Source organism: Lithobates pipiens, unplaced genomic scaffold (genome assembly GCF_037356315.1).
Source record: "Lithobates pipiens isolate NorthernLeopardFrog02 unplaced genomic scaffold, aLitPip1_a1.2 Scaffold_16, whole genome shotgun sequence".
NCBI classification, from domain to species: Eukaryota; Metazoa; Chordata; class Amphibia; order Anura; family Ranidae; genus Lithobates; species Lithobates pipiens.
Window position 1 is genome coordinate 330,998,167 of NW_027507748.1, and position 22,751 is coordinate 331,020,917.

At 41.9% G+C, this 22,751-nt stretch overlaps 1 protein-coding gene and 1 non-coding gene across 2 annotated transcripts; both read left to right on the top strand.

Annotated features, from left to right (window-relative positions):
• The first annotated feature begins 1,126 nt into the window (after window positions 1–1,126).
• Window positions 1,127–16,631, top strand: PPP1R8 (protein phosphatase 1 regulatory subunit 8). Its single transcript, XM_077481787.1, has 7 exons — window positions 1,127–1,249; window positions 4,947–5,007; window positions 10,764–10,917; window positions 12,892–13,109; window positions 14,230–14,374; window positions 15,557–15,621; window positions 15,740–16,631. Exons 1-7 carry the CDS (start codon window positions 1,200–1,202, stop codon window positions 16,079–16,081), a joined length of 1,035 nt encoding a protein of 344 aa, XP_077337913.1. The 5' UTR covers window positions 1,127–1,199; the 3' UTR covers window positions 16,082–16,631.
• LOC143986283 (small Cajal body-specific RNA 1) lies at window positions 6,886–7,038 on the top strand. Its single transcript, XR_013276492.1, has one exon.
• Window positions 16,632–22,751: the final 6,120 nt, after the last annotated feature.

Consider the following 22,751-nt stretch of genomic DNA (forward strand, 5'->3'; position numbering starts at 1 on the left):
AGAATTTACCCCCTTCCTGACCAAAGCACTTTTGGGATTCGGCACTGCGTTGCTTTAACCTACAATTACACGGCTGGGCAATGTTGTACCCAACAGACTCCTGTGGGAACAGAACAGGGAAGTGTGTTTACACACACTCGTCCCTTTTCTGCGTCTCCTGCTCACGATCGCTCGGGGCGAGCAGTCATTGTGACTGTCGGTCACGAGCATGGGCATCCCGCTGTGCAGGGGGCACGTCGCCTGCTATCTGGACCCCGCTAGCCCACGTACAGTTACGTGGTTTCGCGTAGGGGAGCCAACCTGCCGCAGTAAAACTGCGGCGGCTGGTCCGGAGTCTGATGTGAAAGGGGAACTGTGTGGACTCTGATGTAAAAGGGGGACTCTGAGGATACAGATGTAAAAGGGGAACTCTGCGGAGTCTGATGTAAAAGGGGAACTCTGCGGACTCTGATGTAAAAGGGGGACTCTGCGGATTCACATGTAAAAGGGGAACTCTGTAGAGTCTGATGTAAAAGGGGAACTCTGTAGAGTCTGATGTAAAAGGGGGACTCTGTAGAGTCTGATGTAAAAGGGGGACTCTGTAGAGTCTGATGTAAAAGGGAGACTATGGAGTGTGATGTAAAGGGGGACTCTGTGGATTCACATGTAGAAGAGGAACTCTGTAGAGTCTGATGTAAAAGGGAGACTCTATGGAGTCTGATGTAAAGGGGGGTGCTCATATGATTAGAAATGTTATTTCATTGCACAATATATGTATAGTTTATACTATAACAATAATTTCTGTGTGCTACTAAAGTATTTTCGGGTTTGACTTGAAGAAAAGGTGACAACCCTAGGTGGGAGCTATGGGTTAGCAACGTCAGCCTCCACATTTTCCCACAGGATTAGCCAAGAACTGTTTGATAACATTTACTTATATTAGAAAAGCCTATGGGAGGCAGCATTTGTTGTGGTTATAAAATCACTGGCTCTCAGCGCTTTGCCTACATGCCACACGTCACTGATCTTCATTTGCAACACAATCTCCCAGCCATGGATTCTCTAATAGCGTGTGACAAAAGCGGAAGTCTCCGAACGTCGCCTAGCAATGTGGAACTCAACCCTCAACGCTGGGATCCGTAGCGCGCCTGCGCAGTACGGGCGCCGGAAGTGGGCAGCTGGTTTCCCAGAATGCTTTGGGAGGAGGAGCGAGAGCAAAGATGGCGGCGAATCCGAACTCTACCAAACCTCTGTTTGAATGTCCGAGCTGGTGAGTGGAGGGGGGTGTATGGAGGAGATGCACGGAGCTGTGGTCCTGCTGTCATGCGGGGAGAGACTAGGGGGTGAATGGAGCGGAAACAGTAATGGATGAGGAGCGGTAAATCGGTAATGAAGGGGAGGTGTGGCAGAGTGTTTGGGGAATATTTCCCATCTGAGGAGATGTGCAGACAATTGGTGTCTCCATCTGTGCATATGAGGACACACCTAGCAGCCATGAGGTAGCATGCAGCTCTGAGCGCTTTGCAAGCAAGCGCTGTGTTCACTCAGAGCCATTGAAATATTTCTTATTTGCACATTGCATCGCTCTAGATCAATGCTGTGTGTCTGCATGTAGTAATCACACAGAAACAGACATCTGACAACCAGCCAGAGATCATTCAAGCTTTTAAGTGTAACCAACAACAGTTAGTCTGTATATGCAGCAAAGCATGCTTGTTCTCACTGTGGAACGTAAGGGATTACTTGTTTTGTATAAAAAGACTGTTTGATCCTGTCTTCTCTGATCCTCTGCTTCCACTGTCCCCAATCTATCTCTTGATAGTACAGAGCCTTGGAGGCACTCTGCACATGCTCAGTTTGGTGTATTGCTAGAGGTCCCCCCCCCCCGAGGGTGCATGTGATTAACACATGGCCAATCAGCACTGTCCAGAAGGTCAGGGGGTAATGCAGCTTCATACAGCAGTCAAAGTATAATGAAAACTCCTACAAGCTTTAACCAGACACTGACCAAAGTCACAAGACTCAACTAACTGCTTATGAGAAAGTATTTAGCAGTTTATATTTAATAAAATAATTGCATTTCTGTGAACTGTGGGATACCAGATATAGTGAATGCAGGGTCCTGGGTTTAGTAACACTTTAATGCAGTGATTCTCAACCAGGGTTCCTTCAGCATTGGGAAATCTCTACCTCTCAGATAAGTTCCCACCGACACCATTGATCTTTTTAGCTATCTGTAAGGAGTTAATTCTTCCCAATGACCACAAGTGTAAGGACCATTCTTCCCACTGACCATCACACTAATGTATCACGAGTTGTGGATTTCTAATTTCTCAGCTAAATCTGATGGCCTATGTCAGCAGGATTTTCTTTGCGCACTCTTGGATAAAAATGCCCCATCCCTCCCTTCCAGCCTCGACTAACTCATTGCTGTGGTCATATGACATGCCAGCCCAAGTCTTCTCATCTGTTCACCTAGTCTTAGGGGAACTAATAAAACGAAGGGTCCTCTTTTGAGTGTCCACTATTTGAACCGTGGACACATCCAATTGGATGGCTGGCAGTTAAGTCCTCTCAGGAGAGAGGAGACGTCATCACAGGCTGGGGACAGGTTGGACATGGCAGCACAGAATCAACATCCCCTCGCACAGGAACCAATGGCATTGAGGGACTAAGCTCCTGAATGGGGGATTTAAAGCTGCGCTCCAGCTTTTGTTACACTTTTTTTTTTTATATAGTTTGGGCCAAGCTGGCCAAAATTAACTATGTCTCTCCTTAACACGCGAGGCCGCTGGATGTGTTGTCTAAACTGTATTTAGCTGAGGCTACATACTGCACTGGCTTTCGTGTTCGAGGCGGTACTTCCTGTCTTGTACACGGATCACAATAGAGTCTGTCTGAGTGGCGCTCGGCCGTTCATAAAAGCAATGTAATCCAACAAGGAATACAAAGCTTCCACTTATTTCTTCCTCCTCAGAGGTTGTGATACCATCTGCCAGCCTCTCTAACTCAGCCAGTCAGAGGAAGCTTTGCAGTAGTTGCTAGAGTACATCGCTTTCTATAAATGGCTAACATTCTGGCACTAGATGACGCTGGGGGGATCTGACTTAACTACCAGGGACATTAATACAGTGGTGATAATATACACTCTCGCTGTACAAATGACACTGGCTAGGAAGGGGTTAACATCTAGGGTGATCAAGGGGTTAAAAGAGAAATATGTTTTTTTTCCAGGATCATACTTGCCTAGCTGCGGTCCCCTGGTGCCTCTAAGCCCCTGTACACACGGTCGGAGATTTCCACAACCAAATCCATCGGATTTTGTCCGTCGGATCTTGTCTGAAACTGTTGCATACACATGGTCGGACAAAGTTGTCAGAAAATACGATCTTTCAGAACGTGATGACGTAATTTCGTTATTATGGCACTACATTCAGGCTAGTAGCCAATAGCTTTGATGTAGGAATTTGATCTGAGCATGCGTGGCTCTTGGTCCGATCAAAATTCTCTACACATAATCGGAGTATGTCTGACCGGCCCAGTTGGTCAGGAAATATTTCCAACATGTTGGAAAATTGGGTCAGACGGAATCAGTCTGATGCTTACCACACAGTCGGATTATCCGACGACACGGTCCGATAGGACACATTCCGACGGATTCTCCGACCGTGTGTACAAGGGCTAAGACTGAGAATAGATTCATCTAACATCGCGGATCGCTCAGTTCTCACAGCTTCTTGAGCAGAGAACTTCATACTGAGCTAGTATTCTATGCATACTAGCTCATTATGCCTTTGTCCTGCAGGGTGTTTTTTTTTTTTTTTTTTATAGGGTTTACTTGCTCTTCAAGAGATCTGTTTCAGAGAAGAGTTTTGCAAAGCATTTTACATTTTCTGTAAATTAAAAACTGATTGATCACTTGTGCCATCACGGTGGTTGCTGGCCAGGGGGTGTGCATGCATGCACCCTGAACTGGGAAGTAGACATCGATGTACAGCTACTTTGCCTACAGCGGCTGCCCGTGCGCAGTACATTGCAGGCAGACGCTAACTGGTTAAAAGAGATTTCTCTACACACACACACACACACACACACACACACACACACACGTGTGTGTGTTTGTGTATATATATATATATATATATATATATATATATGTGTGTATGTGTATATATATATATATATATATATATATATATATATGAGGCACCCAGGAAGCCACTTGGATAAGCAGCGCTAAAGCTGAAATGTGGACTAACACTCTTGTCCACTGTTGTCATGCTTCCTTGAGCATTACTTTGCCACTAGCAAAGCAATGGTGCCCAAACGGTGACCATTTGCTTGTCTTTATGGGGCTCTTGGGTCACTGGTCCACCCTATTACACAATGGGATGCTATACTCCCTCCCACTGGCCCCAATGATGGGATGCTATACCTTCGCCCACCAACTACAGTGCCCCCCCCCCCCCCCCGACCATCAACCCTGGGGCATTTCCACACTGATTTCTGAGCCTGAGACATTGTTTACTTCCCCTGACACCTAATGACAGGGCATCTTTTAACTGGCCCCAGTGTAGCCCACCTAAGTCTGGAAAAGAGTGAACTGGAATTATGCCCTTTGAGCATTTTCTTCAAGCAAACAAACCTGGTATTGGTCATGACTTATTAACATGTGGGTTTACTAGACTTGCAGAGATGTTCTGTTGTAAATTTATGACGAAATAATGCAGAAGTGGGGACCATTTGGTGCTTTAGTGAGTCTATTGAGCTACAACTCAATTCCTAGGGTTGATGCTGTTTACTTTGGAATTTGTTAGTAATTAAGTGAGCTGTCGCCATTAGTTAAGCAAATCAATCCTCGTCCGTTTTTTTTTTTTTTTTTTTTTTTTCCATGAAAATGGGTTATATGCTAGCACAATTTTTTTACATTTCTTGGTGACATTATTTCTCCTTCTTCCACTTTATAGGGCAGGGAAACCCCCTCCTGGCTTGCATCTTGATGTTGTGAAAGGAGATAAACTTATAGAGGTAAGGAAATCTTGTATAGGCCCCTGCAAAGGCTAGCCATGCATGGTAAAGCTTTCTCTCATTAGTACATAGGCTAATGGAGAGAAGTATAATAGATTCCTCTACCTATGCTAAACAGCAGGGATGAAGGAATCTCCACTTACAGCTATTGTATTCAGACAGCCAGCACCTGCAATAATCTGAATATTTGAACAGTGACTGCATCTGATTGGATGTGGTCATTATTCAGCTGACTATTTTCCTCCTGGTTCCTTCAGTTTTTAAATGGAGCTAGGTGGTACACAGCAGAAATTCAAGTCATGTATGGCAGGCTTATGACTGATTGATTGAAGCATGCAGGTTGCCACTGATCTACTGTAGTGTAGATACAATTCAAATTAATTTAAAGGAAGCCTGTAAAAATTCTATAAAATCTAGTAAATCTTACTAGGCTGCTGTCTGCTGTGTTTTGCTTTTTTTTTCTCTTTGCTGCAAGTTTGTTTAAACAAGGTATTTTGAAAAAGTTCTGTATGTGGATTGGATTGTTTCCAAAGCTTAGATCTAGTAGTATCACAGCAACCTAAACGATTGCTACCTTTTGCTGCGCTACATTCAGGGGTTGGACAAAAATATGGAAACGCTACATGATTTGCAGGTGTGAAAGTGACAACATGTTTCATGTTAAAAGCAGAAGTGATGTAACGTTCTTTTGCTTCTGCTGTGTGATGAGACACCCAGCTAACAGGTGGGAAGCCTCACTATATGAGTTGCTAGAAATACAGAGTCGTGTTAGAGTTTACAGAGTTCCAAAGATGGCGAATTGTTGGTGCCCTCTTAGCTGGTGCCTCTGTGACTGAAGTTGCCAATTTATTTGTGGTGTTGCGAGGTACAGGATTGAAGTTTGATGGCCTATGCAGTTTCTGGGAAAATGCCACCTGATAAGCGTAAGCATGGTTAACTGACTGAAAGAGACAAGAAGACATTGCTCAGGATTGTGACCCAGAATACGAAAACTGCTGCAAAAGTGACTGCAGAGCACAATCTGTCTTCCAAAGTCCGTGTTTACAAAAACTGTGTGGAGGGAACTCCATAAGCAAAACATTCACATGTGAGCTGAAATTGCCAAACCACTAGTGACCAATATTAATGCTCAGAAGAGGAGAAAGTTGTGGACTATCGATCAGTGGAAGACACTAATCTGGTCAGATGAACCGTGCTTAACACTGTTCCTTGAACGTGTTTAGGTTTAGCGAACACCGTCCCAAGCTTATGACCAGGAATGTCTTGTGCCAATGGTAAAGCATGGTGGATTCTCCATCATGGTTTGGGCAGCCATATCTTGGTATTCTGCTGGCCCCATCACCACCTTGAAATGTAGAGTAACAGCAAGTGACTATGTACAAATTGCGGCTGAGCATGTGCACGCCAAAGTGCAGACATTTTTTTTCCGAAGACAGCACCATTATCCATAATGTTTCGATTCACACATCTGATGTCAAATCGTGGTTTGACAAGCATGCAGACATAGTCTCGTACTTTCCCTGGGTGCCGCAGTTGGCGGCCCTCAATATCTTAAAGCCACTATTGTCAAATTTTGGAGTACAAGGTTTGGGCTCGTTTTCTGAATCTGGCATCTCTGCGAGAACTGGAACGATTTTTGCATGAGTCGTATCGGATTTCATTAGCCACCATCCAAGAATTCAGGCCGCCTTGGATGCCAAAGGTGATTCAACACCATATTGGGTAGCAATTTCATTCTTTTACCTGGCGTTTCTGTATTTTTGTCCAACCCCTATATGTTTGAACCGATTTAGATATTGTAAAGAAGATATAGAAGCTGAAGTAGGATGTGGAATTGCATTGGTATGTATCTGGTTCAGAAATGCAGAGTAAAATGTTCCGCACTCGATACTAACCAAGATATCTATGCTCTAGTTCTTTTCTAGTGTGTAACTCATGATATCTGGGTCCAAGGAGTGCTAAATTAATGTCCATAAGAATTTAAGCTCAGTGTGTGTAGTGACACTCTGGGTTATAACTTATTGTACATTATTTTATGACATGCAAAATATAACTGTTTCTGGGCTGTATTGTGAACTCTTTATTGAGAACAAGTATTTCTGTTTGTTTTGTACTGTAATTGTGCTTATAATACAGCATTTCCTTCAAAAGTGTAGCATGTTCCTTTTGATGTACATATTCTCTTTTGCTGGATGTAAGTTAAGAATTTATTTATTGCGGAATGAGAATCTGTGTTTTAGAAAACAGTTGTTTTTATTTTGTCCTTTTTAAGTGCATCTATGTCTTTCTGTCTTGTCTCACGGTATACAGTCTTCTTACAGCTGATCTACACCACCTTTTTACTGTCACTCTAACTAGCTTGTTTGAGCCAAGTTGAAGAGCCTAAAGGGAATTGTGACATACCTATAAATCCCAAATTTTGAAGTAGAGGACACAGAAATTGATTCTTAGACCATGACTTATATGCTGCTACCTTGAGTTGATTGGATGCTGGCAATAGCTTTGCCGGGACTGTCCCCTGTGTATCCATGTAACCTGCCCACTGTAACCTGAAGCTTCAGGTTTTTAGCAAGCAGGAGATGAGGGGAAAGTGGGGAGGGACGTGTTTCATGTACTGTACAGACAGCTCATGGCAGAAACACCTTGCAGTCAAAGCACATGTCTGTAGAGGCCCAGGCAGCTATCTAGCAGAAGCAGTTTTAAAAATGTGTGCAGTGGATCACAAACGGATGCTTAATGCTGAAAAAGCCCAAAGACCCTGATGCACCAGAGGGAATAGAATCGGTAGATAAGGAGGCACTCATTCCCTGAGAACAGAAGCACTTGAGAGAAAAAAGGCAAAATAAATATCAACAGACGGAGGAGGAGGAGGGGGGGGGGGAGCCCATAGAGGGATCAATACTCAAGGGAAGAAATTGCAGGTAGCCATAGATGACAGTCCTGACCCTACCCATAAGGCAAAACATCGGACAAAGAGTGAAAATTAAAATTCCCACAAAAGACAATAGGTAGAGCCTCAAGAAAGCAAGGACGGACTTCCAGGATTCTTTGTCACTATGTAGCAGAAAAGAAATAGGGGGCTGCCATTAGCGTAATGGGGGGAGCCAAGGAAGGAGTAAGGCTGCCAGGGGCAGTAGAGAGAAGACCACTTTATTTGTAAAGGGCCCTTTTTAGGAGAGTAACCCCAAGAAACAAGCACCAGGGGACACATGTCGCAGCAGGTGAGAGAAGAACAACTTCTTGCAAAGAGTGTGAGAGCCAAGGTTTTAGGAAGAGCATCTACAAGGCCACAACAATACCTACAGAGTACTAAGGGCTAGGTTTGGCAACTCCAAACAGAAGTTGCAGTATATGAATGAGGAATATGTTATAGATGAAGTTCCCCACCATCACCCTAGGTAAGAATTCCCTCACGTGATAGATTGGAGAGTACGCGGGAAGCTATCAGCATACAAGGAAAAAGGGTCACCCAACCTAGAGGAATGTACATAACTAGTGAAGATCAGTGAGTTTGAGAGGCGGGTATATATCTGGGCAAAAGCCTGTAGAGCAGTCATAAACTTGAAGATTTCTGGGAACAGAGGCAGGCAATTGATGGGGCATCTACAGGCTACACGTGGACAGGGAAAAAATACAGAAGGGAGACACTGAGAAAAGGGACATTGTGACCTTTTCCATTACTAAGCCAGCAAATGCAAATCAACCAGTACAAAAGAGCAGTTTTTTTCAATGGCAAGAGCATAGTGGTTGCATAGCTCATATAATGGCCAACTTGGTAATCTGCAACCCTGATATGGGAAGGGAAGGCTATATCCATGCTCAGAGAAGGAATCTGGGGGTTGTAAGCTAAGGGGATATGTGTTATGGTCGTAAGAAGTGGCTCAAGGTAGTTGAGCTAACCTCCCCTGTAGTGAGGAGGAGAGTCCTATAGTGACCCAGAGTGGGGGAAAAAACAGGGCACGGGCTACCTTGAAGCAGTCTGTCAGCAGAAGCTGAGAAAAAATCCCATAGAGGGGCAAACGAGTAATGCTATTATTAAGAGAGTACCTAACCCTGGTACTAGGCGCGGACAAAAATGGTAGAATTAAGGGAGAACATGCATAACATTTTCAGTCTCTGGATTAGTCCCAGGTACCTCAGATGCTACAAGGTTGGGGGAGGAACCCAAATAGTATGCAGAAGTATGTACTTCAAAGAATTAGGCTCAGAAGCCTTGTAGTAAAATTTCCCAAGAAACCCTACAATATAAATGTTTAGGGTGTAATAAGAGCATTGATTTTTCAGCAATGCAAGGACTATATTGATGTTTTTAATAGGGAGTATAACCCATCATGCTGCGTTTGATATTAAATCTAAAAAAAAACGAATTTGAGAGCGATAGCGGCAGGTCTACAGGACACCAGACAAGCCTAGCTACTGCAGTAATTGGGACAGATGTTTTAATGCCATGATGAGACATTTCCCTAAACAGACAAGTGGACAGGATTTGGAAAGTCCTTGTCATTCTTCCTAAAGGGGAAAGATGATCACCCCTTGTGACTGTAAAGCTGCAAGGTGTGAGACCGTGAAATGAAGGGCTCCCAGGGGATGGGGGTGAACCTTCATTGTGAAGAAAGCTTCTGAGCAGGTCCAGTAGGCTTATGCCACAAAAGGATGGTTCTGCAGTAGAGGAGGATGTCTGGTATAGATTACCCCACCCTGTGCCTTCAAAACTGCGTGCTTATCACTACAGTGTGTCTTGTAGGATAAAAGGATGTAACGTTGTATGTGCTACATTTCCAAGTGTATGATCCTACAAGACATGCATGGCCAGGAACCTGCATGTAAAGATGCAAGGAAACCTTGTATTGCCCACATTGCTGGTCATGTCCAGGGATCGGCCTTGAACCAGACCCCCCCCCCCCCCCCCCCCCAAAGGGTCTGGGTGCCATAGAAATAGACTACACTCTGCTGCTTACTAGTCTTATTGCACCACGTCAAGGTGAGCACCTAAAGCAGAATCCAGTGCCCATTGACACCACTTCTGTAGGGTCCTTTATACGGTTCCCAAGGTATACACTGGGGGTAACCGATCGAGAAACTTCTCGTGTACCATAAGTCAATGAGCAGATACTGATGGAAGTTGTCTGTCGACGGAGTAATAGAAATCTAGTGAAAAATGGAAGAAATGTTCTCCAACAGGAGAAGAGGTTCATCGCCTAAGGACACTAGCAAAAAAAACTCATGGAGTTGGTGGGGTTATATGGTTTGAGCTTTTACCAGTGTCCACCTGAAGGTAGTGGCGTATAACCTTGCCTAACAATCGATTCCTGTGTCTTACTATATGGGTAAGATATAAAGTTTATACAAAGATCTGAATGTTTAATATTAAATCAAAATGTCAACTTCGACTCATCAGCTTTAATGTTAGGTCAATTACCATACCTGGTAAAACTGTCTGAGCTTCTGGGTGTGCATAACAGCGTCAAGTAAGAGCCCTGTTTATGTTTCTCAAGAACTCTGCTATATACTATTTCCCAGTTAAGTCTTCTAATCTGCTGAACAATACTATATAAAATGGAATATCTGTAAGTATAATTTCTAGCATCTTACCTCTGCCGAGGTGCTCAGCTACTCATGTGCAAGATCCCCACATGCATAGTGAAGAGCTTTGGACAAAGATACCTCTTCTGCCATGTAACCTATTTGGAGCTTGTGTCAAAGCTTTTGCTTTTGTTGTATGATAGAAAATTCTGTTTTAAATCTTCTGTCTGCAGAAGCTGATCATTGATGAAAAGAAATACTACTTGTTTGGGAGAAACCCTGATATGTGCGACTTCACAATCGATCATCAATCATGCTCCAGAGTTCATGCAGCCCTAGTCTACCACAAGCATTTGAAGAGGGTCTTTCTTATGGATCTCAACAGCAGTAAGTCTAGTTGTTACCTATTTGTAATTATGACCTATACCCCTAACACCAGTCATGCACACGAGTGTACTTTTTGTCCATTTATTTTCTTGTGCAACCCACTTTGATGCATTCTGATCTTTCTTTTTTGTTGAATCGTTCCTACAAGGGTGGCTGGGAGAATGATGATTATAAGTAAACCTGTACTAAATTAAGATTTTTTTTATTTTTTTTCTTGCAGGGATGGCAGATTTCCAATCCTTTTTTTTGAGCGTAGAACAGATTATAATTTTCTGCAGTTTTTCAGCTATATTTACCAAGAAATTCATATTTGATGACAATTTTGATTACTAGTGATAACCAACTTTAAAAAGTTGGGAGGGATCATCAGGCACGTCACCACTGTGGTTGACTGTTGTAGTTGTCATATGATTGGGAGCCAACAAAAATATGGAAGCCTAGTGCTTGAAAGCACAGCTAGTACCCCTAGGGATTTAGATCCAATAGACCAAGGAGTAGTTAAAAAAATAAAAAATATATAACCATGGTAATAAAACTAATATGGATTAGTATTACTTACAGGTCTAGCACAGCATCAGTATTCAGCAGCAGAGGGTCAAGTGTTCAAAATAGATTCAAAAACTGCCAACAGGGCAGGGTGTTGCCAGTGTAGATGTAATATACAGTCCTGTTGATGGTCAGGCAGATATAAATGTGCAAGCTCCAGGTCGAATGTGGCTGCAGGAGCTCAGCTGTCTGGTAATCAAAGCCCAAACAGCAAGCCAATGGCATCAGTGTGCACAGAGAAAAGAGTCTGCCAAGAGAACAAAATAGAGTATAATAGAATGCGGCAATGAAATGGAGCCTGAGTAAAAAATGTGCAATGGCAGAATTGCTGCGCAGAAAAAAGTACTGACCTGAGCGCACAGAGTGCCATTGCTGCTGGGTACCAGTTGAAAGTACAGACCAAGAGCTGTCTAGCAGCTCGGTCCCTGTGCTGGGCACATGCAGTGAGTGTTCTCGGCACGAAACATGAGCCTCCCTGTAACGCGTATGGCATGTGAGCATTAAAACCTACCCATTTGCTTCAGCACATATTTGTCACACCGGCTGCAACAAGTTAACATTCAATCCTTGTTAACAGTTTCAATTTTGTAAATGAGTATGTTGAAATATACACAGCTCTGTGTTCAAAGTCGCTGTTCCTATCCCTGTCCTAAAATGCTCCCTTTTGTATAAAGGGGGTTTTATACAAATACACCTTGCTCATGTCTTCTTAGTTGATGCAAACAACTTGTCTGTTTTAAAATCTACCTACAAACTTGCTTGTATCTCCCCCCCCCCCCCAAAGTCTCTTTGATATCTCCATTTAGTCTCCCTCCCTTGTACAATTAAGTTCATAGTCTGAGGGGAACCCAGGTGGGTAGAACAAATTAAGTAAGCTGCTGTCAAAATATATCCCACCCTAGAGTGGGGTAATTGGAATAAGGAAAGAAAGTGATAACTGCGCTAACTTTACTGTGTATTAAGCATTTCTAATTCAGCAGTGAATATGCGACTTCATCATATGTCCCAAAAATCAACCACCAAGCAAATCAAAAAACGAATAAATGGAAAATACTTAATACACAGTAAGGGTAGAACATAATCACTGTATCAAAACAATTTTTGTCATAGGAGTTTGGCACGTGGCCTCCAGTCTTTCCTACTGCAACTTGAAATGTTGGAAAAAAGTAAATTAGCACCCACAACTTGTTTTCAGTAGCTTGGACAACTGCTACGCTTACATGGTGAAGCAGGTTTTTTTAGGAGGCTGGGTGCAATAAGCTAATGTACTTGTCCCATATCAAACTGTACATATAGTACAGGCAAGTTGTTTTTTTTTCAAAATGTTAACATTGTTATTTGTATTAGACCAATCTTTTAATTTGTGTATTTTATTTTTTGGCTATACATTCCATTAAATTGGGATCACATTTTTTTTCTTGTCTACAGCCCATGGCACTTTTCTTGGACATATCCGGTTGGAGCCTCACAAACCACAACAGATCCCTATCGACTCCACCGTTTCTTTTGGAGCCTCAACGAGAATGTACACCCTTCGAGAGAAACCTCAGACCCTTCCATCTGCCTTGAAAGGGGATGATAAAACTGGGGATGATGATGAACTGAAAGGTCTTTTGGGCCTTCCAGAAGAGGAAACCGAGCTTGATGTAAGTGGTCTTTAACCCCTTGCTGCCCAGGTAATGCATGCATGTAGCGCAAAGTGGGAGGGCTTTAATGCCCACGTGCTGCACTTATCTTTTATTGGGTGGCAGAGGTTTCTGTGCTGTAAGTGCACTCAGTGGGTGCTCCAAGCACAGGGAATGAGCTGTTGGACTCTAGCAATGATCTGTATCCTGGGGCTACTGGCTTCTGCTCATGCGACCACCAATCACAGTGGTCATGTGATCAGGCTTAATAGCCCCGTTAAAGTGGTTGTAAAACCACTTCTATAAAATGTTCCCATCCCCTCTGTCTTAGAACCCTTGTGTCTGTGTTATATAATGTTTATCTGTACTGATAAGTGTCTTCCTGCGCTCCTGGTGCCTCCTCTCCTCGGCTCACAGATCCAGTGGGCAGGCCTAGCACTGCCGCTGACATCAGCCAGCTACAGCGTACAGCTAAGCATATTTATAATATAACACAGACACAGGGGAACTTATTGTTATACTATAGAGTGGGTGGGAGCTTTTAATGTTAAATATGAAAGCAGCGGGGGGAGGGGGGGGGGGAGACACAAGGAGACGGATAGAAGGCACATATGCTGATCACTGTGTCAGAGCTCAGCAGCCCTAATATATCAGAGTCAGCGTACGGGGGGAGGGTTTAGCCAGTCAGGATCAGCCAGGTGTTACAGGGAGGCAAATGACATGGAACTAGCACTGTGCTGTATAACATTCTTTAAGGGAACAGGATCCTTTGTTAACTCAAAAAAACGCTTTAAAGAGATGCCAGCGCTGGGCTAGAAAGTTAAATCTCCCTGAAACGTAATGCATAACAGTTGACTAGAGATCACTTTTAAACAGTTTATAGGAGTCAGAAATGTAAACTACACAAACTTGTTCTAATGTGTGCGGGCACTTTTTACCTTGTCAAAGCAGGACGTATGTGTACATAGATGCATGCATAAATACATATTCTCTCTCACTTTTTTTTTTTTTTGTCAAAGCAGATATCTGATTTTTAAAAAGTTGAGCAGTTCTGTGTACCCTTTTGCCAGTCATAGTTCTGACTGTTTACTAAACTTTGTTGTTCTGGCAGTTTACTTAACTGTATTATGTATCTTTATAGAATTTAACAGAATTTAACACCGCCCACAACAAGAGAATATCAACACTCACTATTGAAGAAGGCAACTTGGACATCCAGCGATCACGAAGGAAGAAGAGGATTTATCGCGTCGCCTTCAGTGAGGATGATGAAATTATAAATCCAGGTAAAATACATAGATTTTGGTTAATTTTTGCTCAGCTACGGTGCATTGTTTGAGAGGCAATTATATAATTTGAGAAAGAATACTGTAATTAATGCAGCTATGTGTATTATCAGAAATCATTCCAGAATGGAAGTTTATCCTGGTCTAGTGACCCCAATAGAAATTGGTGGGACACCCAAGCACCTCTCCCCACTACCTTAGACAGGCTCCATACATGAATGTCATTAGGTCTGTGCTATGTAGTGACTACAAATAATATCTTTATTTATACTAGATATTTACCTCAGGCAGTGGGGATTATCAGTTGTGCTTCATGCAAATAAGGTGATAATAAACATGCTGGTGGAAGGAGCATAGTGGACCGAGGTGACCTCATCAGTCTGCTGCTGATCCTTATACTATCCATTTAGCAGGGATATATGACATCGCTGTATTCTTGAACTGTAGTTGGTGTCATAAACTTACCTGTGCTTCCTGAAATAGAATAGGTAAAACGGCTCCATTTTATGTTTTGTATCTGTGTTTTGGCCTTTGTAAGTAATTTCCGTCAGTAATAATTATTGAAACTCCACCCTAGTAGAAGGGGTTCATTATTAATGTGGTTATTTACAAAAATGTAATGTCAGTTGAAAATTTGACTTGATCTTTTAAATCAATGCACATTCACAAGGCATTCTAAATTAATCAGAAATGCCTCTGTTACTTAAAACAAGTACGTACTCCTGTACGTTATCCTAAATCAGTCCTAATATTTTGACAATTGCATATCCCCTGTAAAAGTCCTCATTTACACAGGCGTACGCCTGTGCGGGGCTGTGTTTACCCGCATGGGGATGCACAGGTCTTTCATGCAGGCAATCCCTTTGATATCTCTTGGAACACATCACATGTCACAATACATGTTTCTAAAATTGCACTTGGTGGGGGTGACACATTATGCCAACTCTTACATTGGTGATGTAAGGTTACTAGATTGACTGACTGCTAATCTTTGGCAAGAGTCAACACCCTGTTACTCAAGAAATCTGCTGACTTTCAAGGTACTTTTCATGGCATCCCTTCAACCAAAGGAAGAGATGCTTCGCATTGATTGAAAATTTAACTATTTACCTATTTCCACAGCATAACTACTAGGCATACCACTTTTTAAAAAAAAAAATTTTTTATATCTTTTCCCAACAGAGGATGTAGACCCTTCAGTTGGACGTTTCAGAAACATGGTACAGACAGCTGTCGTTCCAGTCAAGGTAAATTTTTCATTCTTATTGTTGGACATGCAGTATATTGGACACCTTTTTTGTGGGTTGGAAAAAAAAAATACACAACAGTATTGTACTTCTTTTATTTTTTATTTTTTCCCTGCAGAAAAGGAAAACTGAAAACCCTGGATCTCTCAGCCTGGAAGATTCTGTTGGTCGGCGTGTACAAAACTTTCCATTTTCTGGGGGCTTGTACGTTGGACTTCCTCCTGCCCATTCTGAAGGTGGAGGACAGGCGCCTGGCAGCCATGGCACAGCACTAATTGGTGGGATGCTTTTCCCTAACTTGGCACCAGAAGTTGATCTTACACCAACCACCCCTACAACTGCCCCTATCACAGTTGCTCCTACTGCATCAAGCTTTGTTGCAGAGGCTGTCAATGAGCCCAAGAAGAAGAAATATGCAAAGGAAGCTTGGCCTGGGAAAAAGCCTACCCCTCTTATTTAAAAGACCTAAACTGTTTTGGAATAGAAACTATACTGAGGAACTTTTAAAACCAGTGGAAATTTTCATTGTAACAGAATTCAGAACGGTCATATCCTTTTGCAATTGCAGTGCAGGCAGAAAGTAGGATAGGCTTTTTTTTCTCTTTTAGATATTTAAGCATACCTGTCAAAACAAACACTCTGCTTGAAATGAGCACTCAGTATGTCCTTCTGATAATGAATCTGTTACACTGTAGAACAGGGAGTATATTGACACTTCTAAAGATCACTCCACTATGTATTGTTCAGCACCTAGGCAAGAGCCATGTGGACTGGGAGTCTAAAAGAAGCCAAGCCGGAGTAAAACTGCAGAGAATTCTTCCACCAAAGAAGGAATGAACATGTGTACATATTTTCTTCTTTCTGGGAAATGGAGACCTATATGCGTCTGTACATTGATTATGGATTTTTGTATATGTTAAGTGATTTTACAGCTATGTAAAATGAAATTTACTAATGTCCTGGTTTTGTTATATTTTAGTGTTTAATACACTGTATATATTCCTTTTAAATGCCTTCTTGAGTTTTGCCCACATAAAAATATTATCTTTTTTTTTTTTTTTTTAAACACATTTTATTTGAAGAGTGTAAAAAAAAAAAAAACTGACACTTGCAGATTGCTCCTTTGTCACAAGTTGGTAATTCTATGTGGTTAATGTCCAGAAGTTAACAAAAGACAATGTGAAGTAAAAGGATAAGTTCACCTTTAAAAATACATGCACATTTTGCAGAGCCATGCAGGACTTCTACAGACTTGTCAATGTATCTAAAAACAAAAAACATATTTGAGGGGCACACCCTAATGCATTTAAATTCAAGATGGTGCTGCTATAAGACCAGGAAACAGTACAAAACATTACAGCGCACGCATTCAAGAATGACATTTCCTGCAGGCTAGTTAAAAACACTTGAACTTGAAAAATACGGGGGTTTGGTCACACTATATGGTTATATAGTGCTAAGCCCACTTACTGCATCAAAGTACCCTGACTTTAGTGGCCACCAATGCATAGGAGGAATTCCTTCAGTTCTCCCACATAGAGGAGTTTGGCTTCCATGGTTGAGATGCGGGATCTTTCATTCTATTACTAGGGTAGGACACACTAATTTGGGGTACTTTGACGCAGTAAGTGGGCTTAGCACTATATAACCATATAGTGTGACCAAACCCCCATATTTTTTAATATGTTCAGGTGTTTTTAACTAGCCTGCAGGAAATGTCATTCTTGAACGTGTGCGCTGTAATGTTTTGTACTGTTTGCTGGTCTTATAGCAGCACCATCTTGAATTTAAATGCATTAGTGTGTGTGTGCCCCCCCCAAATATGTTTTTTGTTTTTAGATAGGAAATGTCATTCTTGAATGTGTGCGCTGTAATATGTTTTGTATTGTCAATGTATCTGTCTGCTCATAAGGCCAGATGCATGTATACTGACACGAAGAAACCACAAACTACCTGAGCAATTGATGGCACCATTGTAGTTCATTGAGAACTACAAGCCGACAGCTACAAAAGCTGTGCTTATTTCCCATTCACAGAACTCTGAATGAATGACAGCAAGTGGTGGGGAAAGGTCACTAGAGGCAGAGGAGTAGGTGATGGTTGCAAGAGAGGGAATTCTATCCTAAAAAATGGGTGGCACATGTACCTTGTTTTCAAAGGTGAATGTATCCTTTAATTTATCTCCATGGTTGCTATAGGTAACTATATAGGTAACTTACAAGAGGAAAATGGAGGCTGTCATGAGAGACTACCATTGTTTGTGCTATCTTTTCTAAATATTCTATAGTTGCCTAGTGCTCAGGCTGATCTGTACTTCATTCCTATGGTAACCCTAAATAATATAAAAAAAAAAAACACACATCCCTGTTAAAATGTCAGGTTTCTGTGATGCTTAAAAAAAAGAGACAAAGATAAATCATTTCAGAACTTTTTCCACCTTTAATGTGACCTATAAACTGAAATATTTTAGGTGGAGGGATGTAGTTAAAAAAATTAAAATATATATAGTTTTGCATAAGTGTGCACACCCTTACACTAATACTTTGTTGAAGCACCTTTTTGATTTTATTACAGCATTCAGGCTTTTTGGGTATGAGTCTATCATCAGCATGGCACATCTTGACTTGGCAATATTTGCCAACTCTTCTTTGCAAAAACACTTCAAATCTGTCAGATTACGAGGGTATCTCCTGTCAGGGTGGATAAAAATCAATTATCCTTATTTATTTCTTAATTTGATCATATTAAGTTTAACAGATTTTTACTTCAAAAGCATTTTATCTAAAGATACATAAAACATTTAGTTTATACAGGATGAAATGGAGTTTAGGTATGTAGCATGAGGCTGTATATTCTGCAATATTTTCATTTTTGGTAAACTCATCAGTGAATGCAAGCTGAGATAACATGCACTGCACTGATGCATTCATACAATTTCACAGTAACCAGGAGATAAAACAAAGTTCTGGAATATTCCTTTATCCCATTGTTTTGCAAATCTATGTACACTACAGACTGTATGATGCAATTGGTTCTGATAGCGCTGTTTTACTAACCTGACAGCTTATTATTCTAAATAGGAAATCTTTATTTTGTTTGCAAATATTGAAGATTCTAACTACCAGCAATATTAAGTCCTTACATTTAAAGAGCACCTGTCATTGAAGATCCATCATGGCAGCGCCCATTAACAGGCATCCACTCACCTGCTGCTGCCACGTCCCTCACCTTGTCACTGCTGCATCACTAGCTGTCCCATTAAAATGAATGGGACTGTTGGTGAGTTAGGGTCAGAGAAGACCGTTTCTCTTTTAAAAATGATTGTTTATATCAAGCCTTTTTACTACTGATCTAATCCACACTGTTCCCAAATCCACCCTATGTGCACAGCCTTCTTTAGCTCACCCTGCAGATGGGATTCAGCTCTGGTCTCTGGCTGGGCCATTCCAAACCTTTTTAACCACTTGACCACTGGGCACTTAAACACCCTTAATAACCAGACCAATTTTCAGCTTTCGGTGCTCTCACATTTTGAATGACAATTACTCAGTCATGCAACACTGGACCTATATGAAATTTTTGTCCTTTTTTTCACACAAATGGAGCTTTCTTTTGGTGGTATTTAATCACCGCTGGGTTTTTTATTTTTTGTGCTATAAAAGAAAAAATACAGAAAATTCTGTAAAAAAATGAATTTTTCTTCATTTCTGTTATAAAATTTAGCAGATTAGTAATTTTTTCTTCATAAATTTTGGCCAAAATTTATACCACTACATATCTTTGGTAAAAATAAGTACAAATTGGTGGATATTATTTGGTCTTTGTGAAAGTTATAGAGTCCACAAGCTATGGTGCCAATATCTGAAAATTGATCACACCTGAAGTACTGACGGCCTATTTCAATTCTTGAGACCCTAACATGCCAGAAAAGTACAAATACCCCCCAAATGACCCCTTTTTGGAAAGAAGACATTCCAAGGTATTTAGTAAGAGGCATGATGAGTTTTTTGAAATTGTAATTTTTTCCCACAATTCTTTGCAAAATCAAGATTTTTTTTTTTTTTTTTTTTTTCACAAAATTGTCATATTATCAGTTTATTTCTCACACAGCATATGCATACCACAAATTACACCCCAAAACACATTCTGCTATTACTCCCGTGTACGGCGATACCACATGTGTGAGACTTTTACACAGTGCGGCCACATACAGAGGCCCAACATGCAGGGAGCGCCATCAGGCGTTCTGGAGCACCCAGGACAATTCTGACATTTATCTCCTACATGTAAAAATCATCATTTATTTGCTAGAAAATTACATCGAATCCCAAAACATTATATATGTTTTTTTTAGCAAACACCCTGGAGAATACAATGGTGGTCGTTGCAACTTTTTATCTCGCACGGTATTTGCGCAGCAATTTTTCGAATGCTTTTTTTTGGAAAAAAACTGTTTTGTGCTTAAAAAAAAAAAACACAGTAAAGTTAGCCCAATTTTTGCATAATGTGAAAGATGAAGTTACACTGAGTAAATCGATACCTAACATGTCACTCTTCAAAATTGCACAGGCTCGTGGAATGGCGCCAAACGTCGCTACTTAAAAATCCCCATAGGCGACGATTTAATTTTTTTTTTTTACTGGTTATATGTTTTGAGTTACAGAGGAGGTCTAGGGCTAGAATTATTGCTCTCGCTCCAACGTACGCAGCGATACCTCACATGTGTGGTTTGAACACCGTTTTCATATGTGGGCGGGACTTACGTATGCGTTCGCTTCTGCATGCGAGCACATGGGGACAGGGGCGCTTTAAAAAATGTATTGTTCATTTTACTTTATTTATTTTAGTTTGACATTTTTTTCCCCAAAAATAAATTTTTTGATCACTTTTATTCCTATTACAAGGAATGTAAACATCCCTTGTAATAGGAATATGGCATGACAGGTCCTCTTTACAGTGAGATGTGGGGTCAATAAGACCCCGCATCTCACCTCTAAGCTGGGAAGCCTGAAAAAAAAAAAAAAAAAGATTCTGGATTTGATAGTATTGGCGAGTCGGTAGAAGCACCGGAGGGCGGCGGGAGGGGGGGGGGTGTCTATGGCTGGGTATTGCAGGGTATCACCGACTATGGCTGGGTATATCAGAGTATGGCTGGGTATCTCAGAGTATGGCGTTGCAGAGTATTGCGTTGCAGAGAATTGCAGGATATTGGAGGGTGTTGCAGAGCATTGCAGAGTGTAGCACGGTATTGGCGGGTGTTGCAGAGTGTTGCAGGGTATTGCAGAGTAATTGCAGGGTATTGCAGAGTAATGGCAGGGTATTGCAGAGTATTGCAGGGTAATGCAGAGTAATGCAGGGTAATGCAGAGTAATGCAGAGTAATGAAGGGTATTGCAGAGTAATGGCAGGGTATTGCAGAGTATTTGCAGGGAATTGAGGGGTTAATTTTCGGTGAGCAGTGATGTGGGCACTGCAGATGCAGCCCACATCGCTGCTGACACCGATCTCCCCCCCCTCCGCTGTTCCGATCGGTACAGAGAGGGGGAGGCAGGAACCGGCGTCATAACATGATGCTGGTTTGTTTACAAGTGATCACTCCGTCATTTGACGGAGCGATCACGTGGTAAACGGCCGCGACGAGCGGCCGTTTACCGTGATCCGTGATGCGCCGGGTCCTGTGGACCCGGCGGTCACGGATGCTCTCGAGTGCGCGCGAGAGCGGAATTCTGGGAGGACGTCATATGACGGCCTCCCACAGTTAAGAAACCGCCCTAAAGCCGTCATTCGGCTATAGGGCGGTTATTAAGTGGTTAATCTTCTTCTGATTAAGTCATTCCTTTAGTTGATTTGGATGTATGCTCTGGGTCATTGTCATGCTGAAAGACGAAGTTCCTCTTCATGTTCAGCTTTCCAGCAGAAGCCATAAGGTTTTGTGCCAATATTGACTGTTATTTGGAACTGTTCAGAATTCCCTCTACCTTGACTAAGGCCCCTGTTCCAGCTTCACTGTGGGTATGGTGTTCTTTTGGTGATGTGAACTGTTTTTGTGCCAAACATCGTTTGGTATTATGGCAAAAAAAATGCAACCTTGGTTTCATCAGACCAGAACACATTTTTCCCCCCCCTGCTTTTGGGAGATTTTAGCCGGGATGTTTTTCTTTGTAACAAAAGTCTTCCGTCTTGCCACTCTACCCCATTGCCCAGACATATGACAAATATGGGAGATTGTACCACACAGCCAGTACTTGCCAGATATTCCTTCAGCTCCTTTAACCACTGGCCAGCTAGCCCCACAGGTATACTATGGCAGAGCAACTCTATTGCGCGAATCGCCGTACTGGTATGGCGCTTTGTGTAATACCTATAGCAGGCGCGTGTGACCGGCAGCTGTGATGTTTGCCCGCCACCGCTCCACAGGGAGCCAGAACAAGGATCTGCCAGTGTAAACAAAGCATATCTCCGTTCTGACGGGAGTAGAGAGATTGTCTGTGCCTAGTGATCAGGAACAGCGATCTCTGTACTCCCAGTCAGTTCACTCCCCCCCCCCCCCCCCCACAGTTAGAAACGCCTCCCTAGGGGAACGCTTAACCCCTTGAATGTCCCTAGTGTTAGCCCCTTCCCTGCCAGTGTCCTTTATACAGTAATCAGTGGATATTTTTAGCTCTGATCACTGTAATAATGTCACTGCTCCCAAAAAAGTGTCTGATCTGTCTGCCGCAATCCCGCTAAAAATCGCGGATCAGAAAAATAAAAATGCCCTATTTTGTAGACACTATAAATTTTGCCCAAACCAAACTATATACGCTTATTGTGGATTTTTTTTACATTTATTTTTTTACCAAAGATATGTAGAAGAATACATATTGGCCTAAACTGCTGAAGAAATTTATTTTTTAGGATAATTTTTTTTTTTTCAAAATTGTCAGCGTTTCTTTTTATTTATCGCGCAAAAAATAAAAACCACAAAGGTGATTAAACACCACCAAAAGAAAGCTCTATTTGTGGGGGGAAAAAAGGACAATTTTTTTGGGTACAATGTTTCACGACCGTGCAATTGTCAGTTAAAGCGAAGAACTGCGTATCGCAAAAAATGGCCTGGTCATTAAGGGGGTAAATCCTTCTGGGGCTGAA